The sequence below is a fragment of the Bicyclus anynana genome, chromosome 24, assembly GCF_947172395.1.
Source record: "Bicyclus anynana chromosome 24, ilBicAnyn1.1, whole genome shotgun sequence".
Taxonomy (NCBI): domain Eukaryota; kingdom Metazoa; phylum Arthropoda; class Insecta; order Lepidoptera; family Nymphalidae; genus Bicyclus; species Bicyclus anynana.
Genome location: NC_069106.1, coordinates 7,043,413 through 7,065,669, shown reverse-complemented (window position 1 = coordinate 7,065,669; position 22,257 = coordinate 7,043,413). Strand labels below are relative to the sequence as shown.

Here is a 22,257-nt window from a genome sequence, read left to right as displayed (position 1 = left end):
TTGCAGGTTTCCCAGTTTGGATGCATGTGCTTTGCGTTACTGTTTGATGACATAGAGCCGGAGATGAGTGAAGCTGACAAGCAGATATTCCAGAGCTTTGCCCATGCGCAGGTAACTTCAAAATTAGCTGTTTAACACAGAATGAAGAATCCAAAATGAATCTTTAACCCATAACATGACCCATAAATAATAATAATAATAATAATAATTTATTTATTTGCTTTAAACATGGGTTACACTTGTTATAAAATTAAATATACAATTAATTATTCGATCCAAACATGTCTTGCCTATAGGCGTGCAAAATATTTATGAAATGTGTCGATGGAACAATACCTAAATTACAAAAGCTACAAAATTACAAAACAAAAAAAAAAACAATATAAGAGAAAATTATGTCAATTTAAAAAAAAAATGTCAATTATTACAATAAGTCAAAATTTCAGTTGAAAATAGTCTTTGTAGTTATATATATTTGCATTAATTAATTTATTAAAAATATAATTTTTGAATTCATTCAATGTCATATCTTTCGCCTTTTCGGGTAAATAGTTAAAAATTTTTACCGCCATACAGTAGACATTATTTTTATAAACACTCATTTTTTGTAACGGTACTTCTAGTTTGTGCTTTTGCCTATTGTTACGACGGTCAGTTTTATGAGGGAATAAATCGTTATGCTTTTTTACAAAAATACACATTTCGTACACGTACAAGGCAGGCAAGGGCAGAATCTTTTTTCTTTTAAATAATGGTTGACAACTATCTAGATAGTCAACGCCACATAAACTACGCATACACCTTTTTTGTGCTCTAAATACTTTAATTGAGTCAACTGAATTTCCCCACATAATTAATCCGTATCTCAATGTGGATGCTACGTATGCATGGTAGGCAACAGTGGCTGCTGCTTCTGAAACCGTTGCACGAAGCCTTTTTAGCAGATATGTGAATTTATCCACCTTTAAGCATACATTGTCTACGTGTGGTTTCCAGTTACAGTAGGAGTCTATTGTGACACCTAAGAAAGTCGCTGTATTCGTTTCTTGGATATTAATACCGTTAAAGTTTACATTGATATTAAGGTTATTACTATTGTAGGTTCTGAAGTTTATAAATTGTGTCTTTTTAAGATTAATATTTAAATTATTGTTATTAAGCCAGTGAGTTATGTCATGAAGTACTTTAATTGACTCTAATTCAATTGTTTGTTGGTCATTTGCTTTTATAATAATTGTAGTGTCATCAGCGTATTGAATACATTTATGATTTACAGAATCGGGTAAATCATTAGAATATAACAAAAATAGAAGTGGTCCAAGTATACTCCCCTGTGGTACACCGCAAGAGTTAGTCCTTAGATCCGATTTATATATTTTCTTGTATTTACCTAAGATTCTAGTTATTTCAACATATTGTTGCCTATCTGTTAGATAACTCTTTACCCAATCATATGACGTACCTCTGATACCATAAGTGTATAATTTACTTAGAAGGATTTCATGTGAGACACAGTCAAATGCCTTACTCATATCTAATAATAAAGCAACTGTGATGTTTTTATCATTAAGTCCTTCAGTAACAGATTTGATTAAATCGAAACAAGCCGTGACGGTGGAGTTATTTTTTCGAAAACCGTATTGTTGTGGGTACAAGAGTTTATACTTAATGAGATAATTATACAATTTATTATGGAAAATCTTTTCGAATACTTTAGATATAACCGGTATTAGAGTAATTGGTCTATAGTTTTGAATATCTGTTTTTTCACCCTTTTTAAACAGAGGTTTTACTACAGAAAATTTCAAAGCATCCGGAAAAATTCCTTGCTGGAATGACATGTTAATAATATGCCGTAGCGGAGTACAAAGATATGAGGAACATAATTTAAGAATATTTGTATTAATTCCATCATATCCCGTCGACTGCGTATTTCTAAGGCTTTTTATAATTTTGTAAACATCAATATCTATTACGGGTGTTAAAAATAGACTTTGTAAATGTTGTGAAATGCTATGATGATTTCCATGTTTATTTTTAGAGGTTATATTTGTAAAATATTCGTTAAATTTATTTGCATTATCTTTAGGATTTATTTTCCACACATATTTTATTTATAGCTTGCTCATTTGGAGATTTAATAGCTGTACTGTTTTTGATTATTTTCCACGCCGATGAAGTTTTTTGTTTCGCCTGCATGATACGGCGCAAATTTACAAGTTTTTGGCTATTTAAAATACATTTTTTAAGGACCGTTGAATATTTGGAATATAATTTAAAATTATGTTTTTTATTTGCTGATGTGTATAGATATTTAATATAAAGACTTCTCTTGATAACACAGCTTCTCTTAATACCACGCGTTAACCAATTTGTCTTTACAGGTTTATTTATAATCTTTACCTTTATAGAAGGGAAACAGAGGTTGTAAAATAAATTTAGAATGTCATGAAACTTAATAAATGCAGTATTAGTGTCCGTTTCTTCTAAAATATCATTAAAAGAGAGGGCAGAAATGCATTGTACAAATTTATTAATATTTTCTTGGCAATAGTCTCTTTTTTCTTCTATCCAGATTTTCGGGGTGAATACATTTATTTCAGACTCTGTTAACTGTGCTTCAAGAATCTGAGCAGTTTCATGATCTGACAGGCCTAAAATGTGATTAGTTTGTTTTGCACTGTCAATATTACTAGCTATTATGTCAATACATGAGTTTTTTCTTGTAGGCTTTTTAAGATGTATACACAAATTGTGGTTTGAAAGTATGGCCGTCAATTGGTCCGTATTTTTATTTATTTTTAATATATCTACATTCCAGTCACCACATAATAGTAATTTTATATTATTTAATTTGCAATATTTTGCAAGCAGCCCATTTAATTGATTAAAAAATAACTCTACATCTGAGGATGGAGTCCTATAAATGCAGATTATAATTAATTTATACTGCGGTATTTGGACACCGCAACATTCAAAATGGTAACTCTCCGCGAAACTTTCTATGTTTAATAAATTATAGTGAATGTGATTTTTTATAAGAATACATGTACCTCCCCTTTTCTGTCCAGTGCGACAAAAGGATGCAGCGACATTAAAATTTCTTAAGGAAAGATTATTGATCAACCCCTTTTTAATAAAAGTTTCACAAAGACATATAATGTCTATATTGCCTATTTGTCCATATAGTTCATATAATGTGATCTCAAGTAAGTCCTTTTTATTTAAAATTCCAGCAATATTTTGATGAAACAATCTTAGCGTTTTTACATTGTTAGGAACGAAAAAGCTCCTTTTGATTATTATCTTTATTTAATGGCTTAAAGTAGTAAGATATTTTACCTTTGATTGGCTTTGTCACTTTCATGAAAAACATTGGCATTGTAGTTTGTGTGGTAACCCGCCTATTTTGTGATGAATCTGTCCTGTGTGACGTGCTATTTTTATGTAAATTGTCTGAGTGATATGTTTTATACTGTATTTTTTCTGGCTTTTTACTAGTAAAATAATGTGTAATTGAGTTTTTATTGTACGTAGGTTTTATAGAAATATTTTGTTGTCCTTTATTTATCTGTTTAAATGTCAAATAACGTTTCTTGTAATCGTCACAGTCAATTTCAAAATTAATTTTTTCGCTTACAGCTGTCAAATATTGAAATTTATTTATATATGAGTGCATGATTTGAATAACTTTACAATTTTTATAGCTTTTTATTAGTCCCGATATACAGTTATTTAACATTGATTCGTTAAGATACGGATTAAATAATGTCTGAAGAATATAAACCTTACACAGTTGAAGTTTATTAAGCGCACTACCTAAGTCTCCTAGGGTTTTATACGGATTTCTATCATTAGAACCTACGGATATTACGACTATATCATTTTCTTTAATACTTTTTTGTATGACATCACAGTATTTCAAAACTTCGTCCGTCGATGCATTTGGCTTTATCATAGAGTTTACCGAGTACGCGTCGCTCCAGGTACGTTCCGATCTGTTGTTTTTTATTTTTATTGATAGTCCCGATATTTGTTGATCACCCAGGATGTATATAGTATTTTCCTTTTTTTTGAAGTATTCATTTTCATAGATGCTTTTACGAATATCTGAGGTTATTTCATGTTGCACTGTATTAGTTAATAACTTATCTGATTCGTTGAAATTGTTACCACTCATTCTATGGTTTAAATCAAGTGTTGAGGTAGACAATACATTATTTGTTAGTGGTAGGACCTTTAGCTTATCAATTGCTGTCGAACAACTTATATCTTTAATAGTATTAGGCAGGAGTATCTTCAATTTTTCTTCATAATTCTGTATAATATTGCTAAGATCTCTATTTTTAACATTTAACTGGAGTATTTCAGCGTTAGCACTGCTAAGTTCGGCTTTCAAATTTTCAATATCAATGCGCATTTGTTCTAATATTGCATTATTATAACTGATGTCTGATTCTGCCGATAAAGTTAACTCGCTAATGTCTTGTGAATTCATTGAGTCATGCGATGGTATGTCAAGGTCCGATTTGTGCCTGAGTTTTTCGCGTTTCCTTCTCACAGTTATATATTCCGAAACATTTTCATCTAATGTATTTGTTTCACTCATGATGCTTTTTTTTTTTTTTTTTTTTTTTTAATGCAGGAATCCTGCTCTCAAATACAAATCGTAATAAATAATTTTGTAGGTTTTTTTTTATATTAGAAAAAAGTCCATGTAAATAGCAAGGTTTGAACCGACGACCATTCCGTTCCACGTGACTGTTTACCGCCTGGGCCACGGGACGCTTTATGCTTTGTTATGAAAAATATAAAAAACACAAATGTCACGTGTCTCCTTAACATCCACATATACACACTTTTTTCATAATTTGTATTACAAGATTTAACACTAACAATGATTACGTAAATTAATATCATGAAAGACTAAATAATCAATAATTACCTATAAAAAATACTCCATCCTATTTTTTTAGTTTCTGTAAAAAGTTTTACAAATATTTAAAAACATAAGGCACTATTTTTCTCAATGTAACTTAATTTATGCTAGCAGATGCGACGCCTGCGACTTTGTACTCCTAATTCCTGTCGCAAAATCTGTTCTTAGCAGAGGTCTCGTATCAACCCATATTAGGCTCACTGCTGAGCACAAGTCTTCTCTCAGAATGAGAGGAGTTAGACCTTAGACCACCATGCTGGCCAAATACGAATTAGCAGACTTCACATACATAGAGAATTTAGAAAATTCTCAGGTATGCAGGTTTCCTCACGATGTTTTTCTTTCACTGTTTGATTTAATTTCTTAAAATGCCCATAACTGAAAAGGTAGAGGTGCATGCCCCGCACCGGATTCGAACCTCCGCCCTTCGAACCGAAGGCAGAGGTAATATCCACTAGGCTATCACGGCTCAGATGTCTACTAATGGGTCTTCTAACTATAAAATATCATCATCATTATTATTATCAACCCTTATTCTGCTCACTGCTGCTCGAGCTCAAGTCACCTCTCAGAATGAGAGGGGTTAAACCAATAGTCCACCACACAGGCCTAATGCGGATTGGCTATAAACTATATACCTGCCAAATTTATCCTTCTTCATCAAGCACTTTCGGGATTTGTGATGAGTGACCTTTCACTCTTATATATTTAGAAGAAGAATATTATAGTATAGAGTATAGATAACATTCTATACACTGGACCAAGAAGGCAGTAACAAAACAGTTTTAGATCCCTATTCATGTGCTGATTCTTGCTCTACATTTTTTGTGGCACAAAGTTAATTGCCGTATTCTTCACCAGGTGTCAGTGACCAATGAAATCCACCAACACCTGGGCTGCCCCAAGTTCCTGCTGTGCCCCACTCAGTACTGTTCCACGCGAGCGGTGCCAACTGTCATCAGTTCTGAATACCTTAATACCCTCGGGACAAAACTCTCCCAGGAGATAGATATTATGTGGACTGGTAAGTATCGTCATCTTCATTATCAGCATATTTTAATGGCGTACAGTTTTGACTGTGATAAAAATGTCACTCACTCAATAAAATGTCAAATTGTGAAAACATAAGTGAGGCAGTGTATAACACAGTAAAAGGCACCAAACTATGAAAAAACATTTAGGCAGTAAAGATATTAAATGGAGTGGAATATACAGAATAAGGATTCTATACCACAGCCTTTCTTGATGACTACTGTTTATTAACAAAAAAATTAGAAATGAGGGTAGAAAACATATGCTATTTCATAACTTAATTATTTATGGTTCGCTTATAGAATATATTAAATAATAAAATATATTTTCATTAATTTAAAAACAAGCTAATTATAATTTATTATTAGGTGTGATATTACTAGTTATTTATACCTTCATTTTTTATTTGTTTGTTGGTAAACAGTACTCATCAAGAAAGGCTATAGTATAGTTTCCATAAAAATGGTTGTTATTGTGGGTAGTTGATAATTTTTCCAGTTGTGGGAATACAATTAGCATCTGCTTTTTTATTGACTTGTAACTTTTTACTTCCACAGAGAAAAAAACATGCTTATCTGGGATTTGACGTAATAATTAAAATTTAGTTTGGTTAGTGTATGGGAATTTTCACAAATCAGGTCATATTGTGCCCATTGTCCTAGTAAGTAAAGAGGAAAAACATATGTTTTTATATTTTCTAGGACCCAAAGTAATATCGAAGACCTTAACAACGGAGTGCATAGAGGAGATAACTCAAGTGTTGCGTCGACCGCCGGTCATTTGGGACAACTTGCATGCCAATGATTATGATCAGAAGAGAATTTTCTTGGGTAAGGAACATAATATATCCATCTAAACTAAATAGTATCCATTCATTCCATCTAGATAGTAATATATCAATGAGTACTGTTTACCAACAAACAAATTAAAAATGAGGGTATAAATCACTAGTCATTTCACACCTATTATTAATTATAATGGGGATGATGACTAGGTTTGAATATATTGATTTTTATGATACATTTGGGTAAATAAGGTCAATGTTAACTAATTTATACATAAAAAGCAAAGATTGTGTGGATATTTGAAAAATAAATAAGATTATTCAAAATCTATCAAAAATCTTTTACCGTAATTAGATGAAAATTTATACAGTTTTAGCTTCCTTACATTAATGTGACATTTTCAATATGTGAACTATAAACATAAACGCACCAATAACAAAGATATTAGTAATTTTGTATGAACGCACATACAAATCTAACAACCATTACTACCTACAACTTCATTTATTCGTATCATTTTGTATGGGGCGTTATTCAGGGATCCGACCCTTTAAATCCCTATAGCTCCAAAAGTAATGATCGCAGATACCCTGTTACTTTTACAAAATTGCTTTACTATAAGCATACCCCTAATTTATATACTATTTAAAACACTGTCATCATCCCTATTGTAGCATATTTGAGTCATAAGAACTAGACATTCCTTGTCATTAAAGTGTCATTTTGGTCTCTTGTTTAAAATCAATTCAGGCTCTTAATCAACCTCGGGCTCATTTCATGTAATGGGTCATTTTAGCCCCTTGTTTATTTTATTTTCAGGCCCGTACTGTGGACGTAAGCCGGAACTGATACCATTATTGCGCGGCGTGCTCTCCAACCCGAACTGCGAATACAACGCCAACATGATTCCGATATGGACGTTGGCGCATTGGGCGAGGTGTAGTTTGAACGCGCCTCCACATAGTAAGTTTAACCCTTCGAACGTGCCTTATGTTAACCTGGAAGGGTTAACATGCTGACGTGCCCGAAAATACGTGCAAGTAGAATTCATCATCATCATCATCATCATCATCATCATCATCATCATCATCATTATCGTCCTTTTCATTATTATTATTATTACCATCATCATCATCATCATCATCATCATCATCATCATCATCATCATCATCATCATCATCATCATCATCATCATCATCATCTTCATCATCTTCATCATCTTCATCATCATCCATCATGATCACTCATTAACATCATCACAGAACACCTCTGCTGAGGTCTCGCACACGCACTATTAAAAAAATTAAAAAAAAAAGCCGATGGACGTCCGGCGAGCCGCCACAACCAAGTCTTTTTCAAGGGAGGGAGGGGGATTTTAAGTGGATGTTAGGGTTGAAAATGAAATAGCTCTCTAGCTCTTTTCAGCTGAAATAACACTCTAGCTTGAACTAAAGCAATGAAAGAGAAAACTATATTTTCGGTTTGTTGTTATTGGTCGACGTACTAGGTGAGATAGCAGTCTATTAACATGTCAACAATGAAAAGTATAATTCCTCTTCAGTGGAAGCAGTGTCGTGGGATATCAAGATGGAGCGGGAGAGTGAACAGGGCGTGTGCGAGGATGACGTGCCGATGTCTCTGGAAAAACATGTCTACCACCATAGACAAGCGCTCAGGTAAATAAACTTATGAAATACATGGGATGGGACAGTTTGGCGGTAAAATCACAGGAATCAGCCAATTACACTCTGTGGTTCGCTGAGCTATATTCTGGCAAGCTCGTTAATAACATTCCCTTGATATGCGGGCGACGGGGGGAAATCATGCGTGTGGGGAAGAGAAGTGGGTATTTCATTCATCGCTACACGCCTCCCGGCCCGTTGTGCGCGGGAGTGTTACGAACGAAGTTGCCAAGCTATAGAAGGCTCATCGGTAATAATGCGTTAACTAAAACTTAGCAAATTCGTTCGTAACAGTCCCGATGCCTGCGCGCTCGAGTTCATACCCGTGCAGTTCTTCCCTCTGCCTCGCGCGAGGCATAGCGCATGCGCAGTCCTTTTCCCCTGTCGTCCGCATATCATGGGGAGTGGCATCATTGCCAAGCTATAGTTCTAAATTGCAATCTAAAGTCTGAAAAAATTGTGAACTAACTTAACTCAGATGGAGAAAATAACGTAACTTATGCTATGAAAAAAATATGTAGGTTCCACCCTTGTAGTTTTCGTTTCCTTGGGAATACAGGGATAGCCTATTCAAATCAGGGATAATGAAGGATACTAATGATGAAAGAATTTTTAAATTTAAACAATCAAATCTTTCCTTTTTATAATATTATAATATTGGTATACAAGAGGTAAAAAAGGTTGCTTACTTGTTATTTTATATGGAGATTGAATGTAAAAGAAAAAGACTTATGCATTACTCGACTGTTTTATTTATTCATTAATAAAATATACTGTTCGGCAGATCAGTAAAAGTACAGTGATTACAAAGATTAAGATAATTGAATGCACGAGAGTGACAGGTTGAACAAACACTATAGACTGTACTATAGACTTGTAATTTTCCTATATTTTGTACCATATTCCAACATTACTAATTAGACCAGGGGCTTAGCTACAGCCGTATTAATTATACGGGCCCCCCAGACTACAGGGGCCCCTTACGGTTGAAAGCAAAAATTTGTGAAATGTACTTCCAACTTTTGGGCGTACGCTTAACTTAACCAGGGACAAAAAGAGGTTGTGGCAATCCAACTTCCCTCTTCACTCCTCCTCTTTTTGTCCCTGGTTAAGTTAAGCGTCTAAAAAAAAATGAAAACATCTTTCACATGTTAAGTCACTGTCATATTTATTTTAAGCGAGCATTTTCGTTTCTTTTTGAGAAATCTTTACCTTTCATTTGAGCCCCCAACTAATTTTGATATAGGGCCCCTTCAAGGCACGCTACGCCACTGAATTAGACAAACTTCAAGTATGTCACCAGTTCATCTATTTCATTGCATGTTGTAGGCAAGCTATCGACGAATGGTTGCCAGAGTTCTCATTACCGAAAGCTGCACAGGGGCCAGTCATCAAACCGCAAACGCCGATAACCGGTAACGTATATTATACCAATATTTTCATCATCATCATTGATGCCAACAGCCGATGGACATACACTGTTAGACATAGGTCTCTAGTATGGACTTTAAAAAAACACACACAAGCATTCCGCTTGATGTCCTCGATCCATCTAAGACGGGTCGACCACCACTGCGCTTCAAGGATTTCAAGGATATAGGGATTGATGACCCTGACGAGGGTCATTAATCCCGATATCTTTGAAAGTGTAAATAAAATCAAGGAAATAATCTAATTGCGAGTCATCTTACTCAAAAAGGTACATAAGCGGCGAAGTAACATTTTTAGCTTTATTTTTTCATGTTGCCAACAAGCTTAAGAAACAAACCAATCATCATCATCATTATCAATCCATATTCGGCTCACTACTGAGCTCGATTCTCCTCTCAGAATGAGAGGGGTTAGGCCAATAGTCCACCATGCTGGCCCAAATGCGGATTGGCAGACAGAGAATTAAGAAAATTCTCTGGTATGCAGGTTTCCTCACAATGTTTTATCGTTTGAGACACATAATATTTAATGCACACAACTGCAAAGTTGGATGTGCATGCCCCGGACCAAATACGAATCTACGCCATATAGTATCCACTGGTCTATCAAGGCTCGTGACGAATCATAAGTCTTCAGAAATGGCGGAAAACTCAGGCTCAATGAACAATCGCCCTAAAATAGTTGTTCACCAGCTCTCATACTACAAGTGTAGGCTAGTGAACAGAGCCCGCCACTGTTGCAGTGCCCGCAGTGCCCATCATCCCCATCCTGCCGTCCGTCAACACGTGCATGTCGCTGGTCACCGCCACCAGCTGCACCACCACCACCAGCACGGCGGAGCTCGCGCCCGCCATCCCCACCGTCAACACCAGCCAGCTGCAGGCGCTGGCCGACGTGTGCTCCGCCACGCCGGACGGCCCCATACTGTCCACTGGGGTGAGTACCACCACCGGCATTGTGCAGCTCGCGCCCGCCATGCCATCTCCACCACACCAGCCAGCTGTAGGCGCTGAGTACCACACTGCTGTCCACTGGGTCGAGTACCACCACTGGCAGTAGCTTTTTGTTATTATGCAGCTCTATGCCAAGCTCTTGACAGCAATCTTAAATGGAGCCTAAAATACTTGTAATTTAAATAAAAATTAGTTTTTTCAGATGCCCTCAATAGAAACCTTCAACCCATTACCGACGCCTGTTATGAATTCTCTAGTATCGCCGACCAAAGTTATCCTCAACGAGTCAATACCCAACCCAATAATACCCATTGCTAATTCCAACATGTCTCTACCCACTGAGATACCGGTTTCCACTCTACCAGTACCGCTTATGGGTTTAAAAGTCACCGATCCAGAGAATGGGGAGAAAATTGAGACAGACCAACCTATGGTGGATAAAATCGATGGGAATGAGACTGTGTTGAATGACAGCGTTCTGGAGACGACCAGTTTCATCGAAGATATGAAGAAGGACAAGGAAGAAGATGACCACATCATAGTCGATGACGTTGAACCTTCATGTCAGTGTCCGTTGATACAGCAGCAGAATGGGGACATGAGTGTTGGAGGTAAATAATTTCTTGCTATCTTTCCAAAGTTATTTCTTCACTTTTTAGAAAAGTCAAAATCGAAATTCGTTTATTTCAAGTAGGTTTAGTTCACAAACACTTTTGAAGGTCCGTTTATATCTACAGACACAGAGCGTCACAGAAAAGTAGCATGGCAGACACCCACAGACACCTATTCACACTGCCCAGCAGGTAGCTAATGGTAATAAAGGTGGTAATTGCGATCTTATTGCCATTTGTGTAAGGCGTTGTCAATTTTAGTTCATGTTTCATGAAAAGGTCTCTACAGACGTGGACCGCACAGACAAAATATTCTTTCCGCGAATACTGGCCGAGCGCGGCCCGTGTCTGTCATCGTATAAACACTGTATAGAAGAATATTATTTTGTCTGCCACGACACGTGTCTGGCGCGCTAAATGTCTGTAGATATTTTGTCTGTAAATATACAAAAAAGTAGAAACCCCAACCTGAATAGTGATTGCACAATCGGGGGACTATTCAGTTTGGGGTTACAGAAACTAAAAAATTAATATGGAAAAATAGCCTTTGTTGCTCTTTTTACATCTAGATTAAACTTTAATTTGCCCATGTTTATATATCGACAAACGGTCGTTATTTTGGTTAAGTATGTCTTTCGACAAAGGCATCCCCTGAAGATTTCCACTCTGTCCTGTCTTTTGCAGTACGAGTACAATGTACATGTTGGATGCTATATTCCTGACATCATCCTCCCATCTTATAGTATGTCTACCTCTGTTTCTTTTGCCGTCACTCGGATATCATTCTGTTATTAATCTGGTTCATTTTTCATCTTATCATATGCCCTGTCCGTCTACACTTTAGCTGTTTGTAGGTTATAAATGTATTTTTAAAATTACATAGTTTTGTTTTTTATGTCTTTTAATTTTTTTTAAGGCCTTTCTTTTAACATATAACTATTTGTGCTTCTCTCTATTCCATTCTTGCATACTTTTATTTTATTTTCCATTTGTTCCGTCAATGCCCATGTTTGACGCTTGTAAGTTCCCTTGTCTTTTAATAGCAGTAAGTCACCGTCTCACCACTACACTATTGTACACTATAATGGCCAGCAGCACACGTCTGCCTCCTCTCAATACCAGAGACAGACGCCCGCTTTCTCCCACTACCGGTGTATATATACACAAACACTACAACGCCCTATATCAAAGTATATTTTTTGCAGATACACCACAAACACTGAGCCCGAATCGGTCGGCGCCCGAGCCGCTGGACGTGGACCCACCGTCCAACGCTGCCACGGACTCTGACGTCATTATGCACGACCAGCTGAGCGAAGTGAGTGCGATGTGTTTCTGTTGTCGATGGTTTTTATTTGACATAAACGGAGTAGTCACTGCGAGTATAAAAGAATATTTATTTATATTTTTCATATTACAGAACGGATCAATGCAAGTGGAACCTAGCAACAGTCCGCTGAGTGCTGACATGATGGTCGAATCCATCGAGCCGTCCGAAGTTACTGACGAGTGAGTATTACACTCATTGCACAATTATTGCATTAGAAAAATCAGTTTTTTACTAATCCCATGGGAAACAAGATTTGTGTTAATCCAGAGTAATACTGTATTCCAAATTTTATTAACAAAATAACTTTATTGTTAAAAGTGATGAGTGTTGCTTGCAAAAAAATCTGGTTATGATGTCTGTAGTATATGTCAACAGCCTAGACTGTCAATAGATGAGTCTATAACTACAAGCCTCGGACAAGAGTGGGAGTTAATTGCACATTGGTGATACAGCAGTACAGACCACGAGGTACTAAGTAGATACAGTGTTCAACCAACTGGATGTGATAACCCGAGTGATCAACCGATCACCCAGAGAGTGTGTGCAAACACTACAATGTCATTAGTCCATTTAGTAAAAGGGTCAACTAACACTGCTTTTCAAACAGGAAACCGCGATGTTAGGAAGTACTTAGAGGCCTATTATATTCAGAAGTAGACTGATAATGATGATGAATGATGTATTAAGATTGTCAGTGATCAATACTCCCACCTGCTCTACTCTGAGTTGGTGACTCAGAAGAGCTTCAATCAGGGCTGCATAATCAAGTTTTTTTTTTGTAAGGAATGATTTTAGGGCAGAGCTTGATAGCCCTGTGGATATGACCTTTGCCTCCGATTCCGGAGGGCGTAGGTTCGAATCCGGTCCGGGGCATGCACCTCCAACTTCAAAACAAAACACCTCAGTTGTGTGTATTTTAAGAAATTAAATATCGCGTTTCTCAAACAGTGAAAGGAAAACACCGTGAGGAAACCTGCACATCAGATAATTTTCTTAATTCTCTACGTGTGTGAAGTCTGCCAATCCGCATTGGGACAGCGTGGTAGACTATTGACCTAACCCCTCTCATTCTAAGAGGAGACTTGAGTTCAGCAGAGAGTCGAATATGGGTTGATAATGATGATGATGATTTTAGGGCTGTGGAAGGTACTTCTCTAGATTCTGACGCGCTGACGGCGGACGATCTTCTGTTGCTGTGTGATCTCTTCTACCTGCCGTTCGAGCATGGCTCGCGTGGTCTGAGGATGATGCACGACTTCCACTGGCTCACCACTCACGCCAGCAGCATACTGCCCAGGGGGAGCAGGCCGGAGGTGAGTATATGACCTAGATCTGCTGCTGCTTTGATCTAGATCATTAAATCCACAAGCGGTTTTTGAAGTGAAACTTATATATCGTCGGTCTAGATGTGATACCTCGTTGCTAACAATTACGTAAGTGACCACCACGTACCACGTAAGTGCATTTTTTCAGAGTAATTTACTCTTATAATAATAATAATTCGTAAAAAAAAGAAGCTTTAAAAGGAAGTTTTTTTGTCGCTTCTGTAATGTTCGTCAGTTTGCACGTACGAGCTATCACATCTAGACCGACGATATATAAGTTGCATCATCACTTACCATCAGGTGAGATTGTAGTCAAGGGCTAACTTTGTAAAGATTAAAAAAAAAAAAATACAATGGTGAACTCGCCATCCTCACAAAAACGTCAAGTTTATGAGGATGGCTATTTATGTACCTAATTATGTAACACTTTTTGTCGTTTGTACAATAAAATTTTTAAAAAAAATCTGTGTTGGTCAGACGAGCGAGTGGCGGCGTCGCCTGCGCCGCTTCTCGTGGTGGGCGGGGCGCACGCGGCGGCTGGCGCGGCGCGTCGCGTGCGCGCCCAACAGAGAGCTGCACTCGGAGCTGCGCCCCTACCTGTGGGACCTGTGCGCCGTGCTGGCGCTCTTGCAGGCCTTCTTGCGGTGGCTCGGTATGTGACTCTTTCTACTACTATCTCTCACCTTCCCTCTCTTTTTATTCCTCTCCCTCTCTCTTTCTTTCCTATTGTCTTTCTTTTTATACAGTCGTCGTCATCAACCCATATTCAGCTCACTGCTGAGCTCCAGTCTCCTCTCAGAATGAAAGGGGTTAGGCCAATAGTCCACCACGCTGGCCCAATGCGGGTTGGCAGACTTCACACACGCAGAGAATTAAGATAATTCTCTGGTATGCAGGTTTCGTCAAGATGTTTTCCTTCACCGATTGAGACACGTGATATTTAATTTCTTAAAATGCACACACCTGAAAAGTTGGAGGTTGATGCGCCGGACCAGATTCGAACCCACACCCTCCGGAATCAGAGGCAGAGGTCATATCACTGGGCTATCACGGCTCTTTTTTCTATACAGTAAAAGCTTTCACTGTTCGCGGGTTAAAAAATTGCGACCCAATTCCTATATTCGCGGCTTAATATTTCGTTATTCGCGGATCTGACTGACGAAACTGTCGTAAAATCTGCAAATTTAAACTTTAACTTGCAAATAACCATTGCCGAAATTGCGAATGGATTTGAGAATGCCACTGCTTAAAATCACTCTGAAATAAAAAAGCTTTTAAAAGCTGTCAAGCAAGATAAAATTACAAAATACTTCAAACCATTGTCTAAGACTGAAGATAATCAATAACTTCAATTAATTGTTTTTTCTTTATATATTTACATTCCATATAAAATACCATTCCATATTCACGGTTTCTGTATTCGCGACACATTTGGAGAACGTATCCCCCGCGAATATATCATTAACTCTCCTTTATCTTGTCTCGTTTGCTACTTTTTAGTGGGAACAGAGTGTTCGGGTCTAAAAACTATAGTAGCCGGTAAAATTACAGACGGATGAGTCTCATCACATGCCTCAGGTTGATGGGCGCAGACCAGCGATTGTAGGAGGAGTCAAATGCTTTTTATAGGCTTTGTTTTCATCTAAACATCGAAAAAAAATCTCTAGCTCTTCCGTTAACTGTTACTATATAAAAATAGCTTATTTTTGTTTGTCAAATTAACAAAACACCATTTCACTAAACTTTAGTTATAATTTGTTGCAGAACTCGGCAAATTCCCGCCCAGCATAGCGACATATGCGCAAGGAAGTTACACATGTAAGTAAGATCTACATTAATTCCGCTTTCTGTCAACTTCGCGACTCACTGAGCTATGTCGGTCATTTTAGTTCTTGTGATGATGTCCTCATTTCTGATTCGATCACGCAGAGAAACTCGTAGCATAACACGCTCTATCGTCCATTTGCCATTGTTCCAACTTCAGATTTTCATACGAATGCTATTGTTTTTCTATAGGGTTCTCGAAAGGCTGGCGCGAGGCCTTCGAAAGCGGGGCCCAAGAGCCGTGGGTGTTCCGAGGAGGCCTCTCGGCGGACTTGCGGAGATTGCTGCCCGTGGAGTGCAGCGGCGACGCCCTCAGGCCTCACTGTATGCCCACGGGGCTCCCTCTCACCGTGAGGCCTTATACACCGGCTGATGAGGAAGCGGTGAGTTTATTACATAAAACTTTAACACCCATGTTAATAACTCGGATTGAAATCTAATCATCTATTTCAATCTTTTTTTTATTCTACTATCGTTAATGTTGTCGAATCATAAATCAGTGAAATTGAGAAGCTACTTAGATTGTAAAAAAAATTGAGCTTTACTCTGCCTGTCCCAAAATTTCAGTGATTGTAATATCAGAGGTACACTTAATTTATACCCTAGTCTGAATCTTCACTTCACTCCAGTCTACTAAACCATTTTTTAAGTTTCTGTTTCGTCCAATGGTTGGCCTATGTCCAAGCTACATGGGCTAAACACTAGACGAAGTAGGGATATGTAATAACCGTTCACGAATTGTAAAAAAAAGACATATTCACGTCCAATAGCATCGGAGTTGTCCCAGTCCCTCTACTGTACTCTAGCTCTTTCGTCCTAACGCAAAGAAAGAAACATATTTCGATTCCACCACCTCGGTCGGCATGTCCAGAATTCTCTTGTTTCCAGATATGGTGCGTTTCTTAGGCCTACAGGCAGTTTAGATAGATATTATAATGCAATTAGTTTAATCGGCTTATTTGCTATAACTTTTCCGTCCAGGTATGCACAATATGTCACAAGACATGCAGAGATGGCTCGGATTGCAGCGATCTGTTCCCAAGCGATCTACAGACTTTGCCGGCCGATAGGTAAGTTGGCATAAGAACTTCTTGCATCGTCTTCCTTATAAATTAAATTGAAGTGCTAAAAGACAAATGAACTATTTTTTAAAGGGGAATGTCCACCAGCCCATACAACTTTGGCCCAAGAAACCCAGTTACGCCCCCCCATAAAAGTATATGGAGATGATAATATGATGTATAAATAAGGATTTGGTTAAATAATTTTTTTAATAAAAGTTTGCTAGACATAAAAAAAAAATATTTTATTTTATCACTCTCACTGCTCAAAAAGTACACCGGAGATGAAGTAACATTAATGTACATGAATAGATTTATTGTTTTATGTAACCAACAAGCTTAACAAATAAATCAATAAATGAAACAACCAACCAACCAGGCAGTGGTGTGCATATGGTTGTCGATCAGGGTATGCACTAGTAATAAAATTAAGCAAAGTTGAAAAATCTGTATTTACTAATGAAGACAACTCTTAGGATATGCAGTACTTTAATGCATGTATGAAGTGCACACCCACCACTACTTGGAGGCCATTGGATCAGCTTCTACTAGAAGAAATTATTGTAATGATGTTAACAATTGTAAATTATAATATTGTATTACTTTTCTAAAAAAGAGTGACTGTTGAGTTTCTTGCTGACTCTCCTCAGCAGAACTTGTCTTCCTATCTGGTGATGAGGTCTGTTTGTCTGTCTGGAGATGGACAAATAGTCAACCTTATTGTTTCAAAAGTGCTTGTTTGCAAAACCAAGGCTTAGTTTACAAGCACTGTAAATAAATGAATTTACAAATGTATTACAGCGAGGAAAACAACATTGATTTGGAGTGTTTGTCGCTATTACATAATTATTTTCCGTTCTTCAGTTGAGCAAGATGCTGCTTTATCAGTCGTTTTCCAGCAATTTTGACAAACTTAGGATGACTCTGGATAACTGAAATAGTAATAAAATATGAAAATCCAGCAAATAATTTAATCAGAGTTTTAAAATTGGTTTACTTAGTGGATTTAATAATGTTATGTTATTCCACAATTTATTTGTTGTCATCATCAACCCATATTCGGCTCAGTACTGAGCTCGAGTCTCCTCTCAGAATGATAGGGGTTAGACCAATAGTCCACCACACTGGCCCAATGCGGATTGGCAGACTTCACACACGCAGAGAATTAAGATAATTCTCTAGTATGCACAATTTATTACTGTTTTAAAATTGGTTTAGGGTGTGAAAATGTAGCAAACTGACATACAAACTCACAGTTCACATTTAATATTAATCAGGAAAGTAGGATAAATATACTATAATACTTCTATGCACTAAATATTGCTTGAACAAACCATCAACAATGCAAGAAAACCTAAGTGCTGTCCTACATCTGACTAGATGTTATGCCTTCTATGCCAGTAATTACACAGTAAATGTACTTTTTAATACAGCAATATTGGTTAGTCATAAAAATACACTGAGCGACACTTCAACACTTATATGGGAAACTACACTCTGTTGTGACTTGACACAATAACATGACAAAAATTATTAAAGTTATACATATTATTTCTTATGAATAATAATCGTTTTTCACATTAAAAATGGATCAAACATCAACCTGCTGTGTACTTGTTTACGAGCATATTTCAAACATAATGTATTCGTATTTTCGTGACATTTTATTGACAATTGATGCCAACTATAATAATTTTAATATTGATATTAACATTGATTAATGCAGCGTAAATGTCCTCTTGTATTTACATTTGAGAGCTGAAATAAACTTGTAATTTTTCCGGTTCAGGGTCAACATTATTCGAATTTCGAATTTAACTTCGTGCAAGTTTTATTTATATTATAGCTGTGGTTTGAAAAATTATAATTCGGTTCAAAAAATACTGAAGGTAAACAGAAAACAGACAAAATCAGTAAATCAATTCAATGACATTATCTAATTATTAAAATGAGAATGACATTGACAATTATTGACATCAACAGATTATCTGTCCAAAAGTCAAATCGATGTTGCCATACGAAACACGAAAAATCGAATAACTTCGTATCGATTTCTAATTGAATAATTTTATTACTAGAATAACACGTCATTGTTTTCAACATCTTTTACACGACGCAATGGTTTTTATTGGTTTTCAATAATAAATAAAGTGATTCAAGAAGAAGGTTTATACAAGTAGTTTGTCATGATATTGCGTTTTCACCCGGACAAAATTGCGGACGCCTGCAATTTTATGTCAATGTATTATGTAAACATAATATATTATCTACAATATGTATACTATTTATACATACTTAGAAATATATAGAATTTGATTTAGTTAGATCGGATGAAAGGAAAAAGTTATCGGAAGAAAGGGATTGAATATCAACTATTAAGACCACTTTGACCACTTATTTATATCAGCTTAGTATGCTATAGTAGCTGTAGCTTGCGCGTTGGCCGATCGTGTAGCTAGCTTATATAGAGTATGGAAAAATTGTATAAACAAACCGCATTGCACACGCCGAAGTTACGGGCTTGCGCTACTACTCATATTATATATTATACTAGCTGACGCCGCGCGGTTTACCCGCGTGGTTCCCGTTCCCGTAGGAATGCGGAGATAATATATAGCTTATAGCGTTCCTCGATAAATGGGTTATCTAACACTGAAAGAATTTTTCAAATCGGACCAGTAGTGCCTGAGATTAGCGCGTTCAATCAAAAACAAACAAACAAACTCTCCAGCTTTATAATATTAGTATAGATAGTATTTAAATGGCGTAGTTGGTAATGTTTCTACGCAGTGATCCTATGTTCTTAATGTTATGCTCGATTATTATTATTATCCATTTAATTATCGATTAAACTAAAAAAATCAGTTGAGTTCTTAGTGGTTGGTTATTGCGAAAAATATAATAGGTACTTTGATATCAAGAAACGTTTTATAATGTCGACTATGCAATGGTTTTTAAAGAGTGAGGCAGATATTATAATCAAAAACATTATAATCTATTACAACTTTTGCTTTTCCAGGTGATTTTGTTGTAGAAAAAGATCGATTATTATTATTCGGTTAAAATATTGATTAAACCAAATAAATCACTTAGCTGGCAACACTGTTCATGTTCGTGTCTTCAAAAATGTCATACAACAACTATAATATTGTCAAATATAGTTGTGAAACTTATTTTTTGGGGAAAGTTATAGCAAACCGCTATGGATAAAGTAATTTATTCATTATTAAACAAAAATTATCAAGTATTTTTTAGTTTTATGTAAAGTGGGGGGCGGGGACGAAAGGTCTGGGCCGGGAATGGACATTCCCCTTTCGTCTGTTTGTCGTAGCTCTTTGTAACAGTTTTACCGATTTTAATGGGATTTTCACTGAAAGTTAGAGGAGGCCATTGAGCAATCCCCGTTCACGTGACAATACAGGGATAATATAGCCCATGACACTCACAAGTAAAGGCTTTCTAATGGTAAAAGAATTTTGAAAATTGGTTAAATAGATCCAGAGATTACTCTACAACACCACAAATGTTACCTTTAATATTGAGACAAATATCTTAGCATTCCATGGATTCACCGTGCGGGTGCCAAGTCCATGGTGGGGTAGAGATAAATACTCGAGCCCTGTACTTATGACCGATAGGTGTAGGGTTAAGGACGTCCTTGAGAGTTAACTGCCCTTCTCTGTTTGTGTTGTTCTCTCTGCCTAAGCAAATTTGGTAAGATCCCATTAGAGCAGCTTTGGATACTCGTTCTAATATATAACTTGCTACAGTTCTAGAGAGGCCAAGATCTTAAGGCAAGTTATACAGAGATTTTGCAGTTAACCCTCTCACACCAACTTCTATGGCATACAGACTAACCACATAGGTAGCCATTTTTAGTTCATTTGATTAGTAATAATATTTATTCAATTTCATACTGTGACGGTAAGCTGAACAAGCACTTTACGTTTAGTTCTTTTGGGGAAATAAAAAAAGTGTAGATAATTAATAAACTCCGTACAGATTGGTGGTACCATTCCTCACACTTACACCAGAGCTGTGCCTCGTCATAGAGGACGACGGCAGCGGCGACGCGGACGCAGACGCGGATGACGTGGACGCGGAAGACGCCGAACTGGACGCTGCGGACGTCAAGCCCAGCAAAATCAGCGGTAATGCCAGGATACTATCCAGACCTAGAATGCATGCCACGAGATGAGAAAAAGAAAAAGAATGTTGAACAATAGGGGCAAAATTGGCAACTTCTCTGAAAAATTGCGTTGGGACAAAAAAGGAGAGCGATATTTCAAATTGAAAAAGACATACTGTCGACCATAAGCAGTGGGATCCACTGCTTATGGTCGACAGTATGTCTTTTTCTTTTCTCGGAATATGTCATAGTACGTATCTTAGGCAAACAGGCAGCGGAATCGCAAATATCGTTTTCTCTTTCGTCACCGATAAATGAAAAAGATAGCGATATGTAAAATAAACGTAGTCATTTTACGCTGACTTAACTGATATAACGTACTGATAATCCCGCTAAAATTACTGCACAACCATACGCCTAATATGCCAGAACAGACTCGAAGTTTAGCGAGATCTATACATAAAATAATAATTCCATCCATCTTTCATCCATCAGTGCATGTTAATAAATAAATTAATATTTTGTTAGTTTCGTCCGTGAAAAAAGAAATCGTCGGCTACGCGTGCGCAGCATTGAATAGTAAAGACTTCTACAAGAAGCAGGAGATCGCGCTCATACCAGAGATGTGCATCAAGTATCCCAAGGAGTTGCTGGAGAGAGACGACCTCACGCCGGCTGCTAAGGTGAGCATACTCCAGGAAACAAAAACTCCTTTCCCAAAGCTCGAATGTTTAACCAAGTCGCCCGCGTAAGACAGAGGTGCAGACATGACGACAGAGGGAAGTGACAGAGGTGTGGGCGGCAACACGCACGACTGACAATGACCCAATGAAGAATGTGTGAACTCTCCGCATTCTCTCTTTTGTCATGCTCCCAAGAAGCAATAGATAACGTTTATTGCAAGCATATGTGTTCCTGTTACCCCAAGGAAGAGAGAGATGACCTCACGCCGGCTGCTAAGGTGAGTAATTTCTAAGGAGCAAAAGGTTGAACAGAACAGAGGTGCGGGCTATGGCGTCAGAGGTATTTGTGGAAACTCGTGCGACTGGTAATGACCTAATGAGTCTGGCGCTCTCTTGTATTCATTCGCATTCGCTCTTTTGTTATACCCCAAGATGCAACATGTGTTCCTGTTACCCCAAGAAGCTGCTGGAG

At 37.2% G+C, this 22,257-nt stretch overlaps 1 protein-coding gene across 3 annotated transcripts in view; it reads left to right on the top strand.

Moving 5' to 3' along the window:
• LOC112055407 (protein O-GlcNAcase) overlaps window positions 1-22,257 on the top strand; it is a 35,453-nt gene that overhangs the window by 4,152 nt on the left and 9,044 nt on the right. The window contains exons 4-20 of one of the 3 annotated variants that reach the window (XM_052889013.1): window positions 7-111; window positions 5,801-5,963; window positions 6,673-6,801; window positions 7,576-7,719; window positions 8,318-8,432; window positions 9,768-9,853; window positions 10,621-10,805; window positions 11,016-11,433; window positions 12,639-12,751; window positions 12,854-12,942; window positions 13,899-14,076; window positions 14,566-14,740; window positions 15,853-15,906; window positions 16,105-16,295; window positions 16,894-16,982; window positions 20,976-21,124; window positions 21,631-21,785. In XM_052889013.1, coding sequence (XP_052744973.1) covers window positions 7-111; window positions 5,801-5,963; window positions 6,673-6,801; window positions 7,576-7,719; window positions 8,318-8,432; window positions 9,768-9,853; window positions 10,621-10,805; window positions 11,016-11,433; window positions 12,639-12,751; window positions 12,854-12,942; window positions 13,899-14,076; window positions 14,566-14,740; window positions 15,853-15,906; window positions 16,105-16,295; window positions 16,894-16,982; window positions 20,976-21,124; window positions 21,631-21,785 — 2,538 coding nt within the window. Of the gene's footprint in view, window positions 1-6; window positions 112-5,800; window positions 5,964-6,672; window positions 6,802-7,575; window positions 7,720-8,317; window positions 8,433-9,767; window positions 9,854-10,611; window positions 10,806-11,015; window positions 11,434-12,638; window positions 12,752-12,853; window positions 12,943-13,898; window positions 14,077-14,565; window positions 14,741-15,852; window positions 15,907-16,104; window positions 16,296-16,893; window positions 16,983-20,975; window positions 21,125-21,630; window positions 21,786-22,257 lie in introns of all 3 variants that reach the window. The other 2 variants (XM_052889012.1, XM_052889010.1) reach the window with 2 other exon arrangements.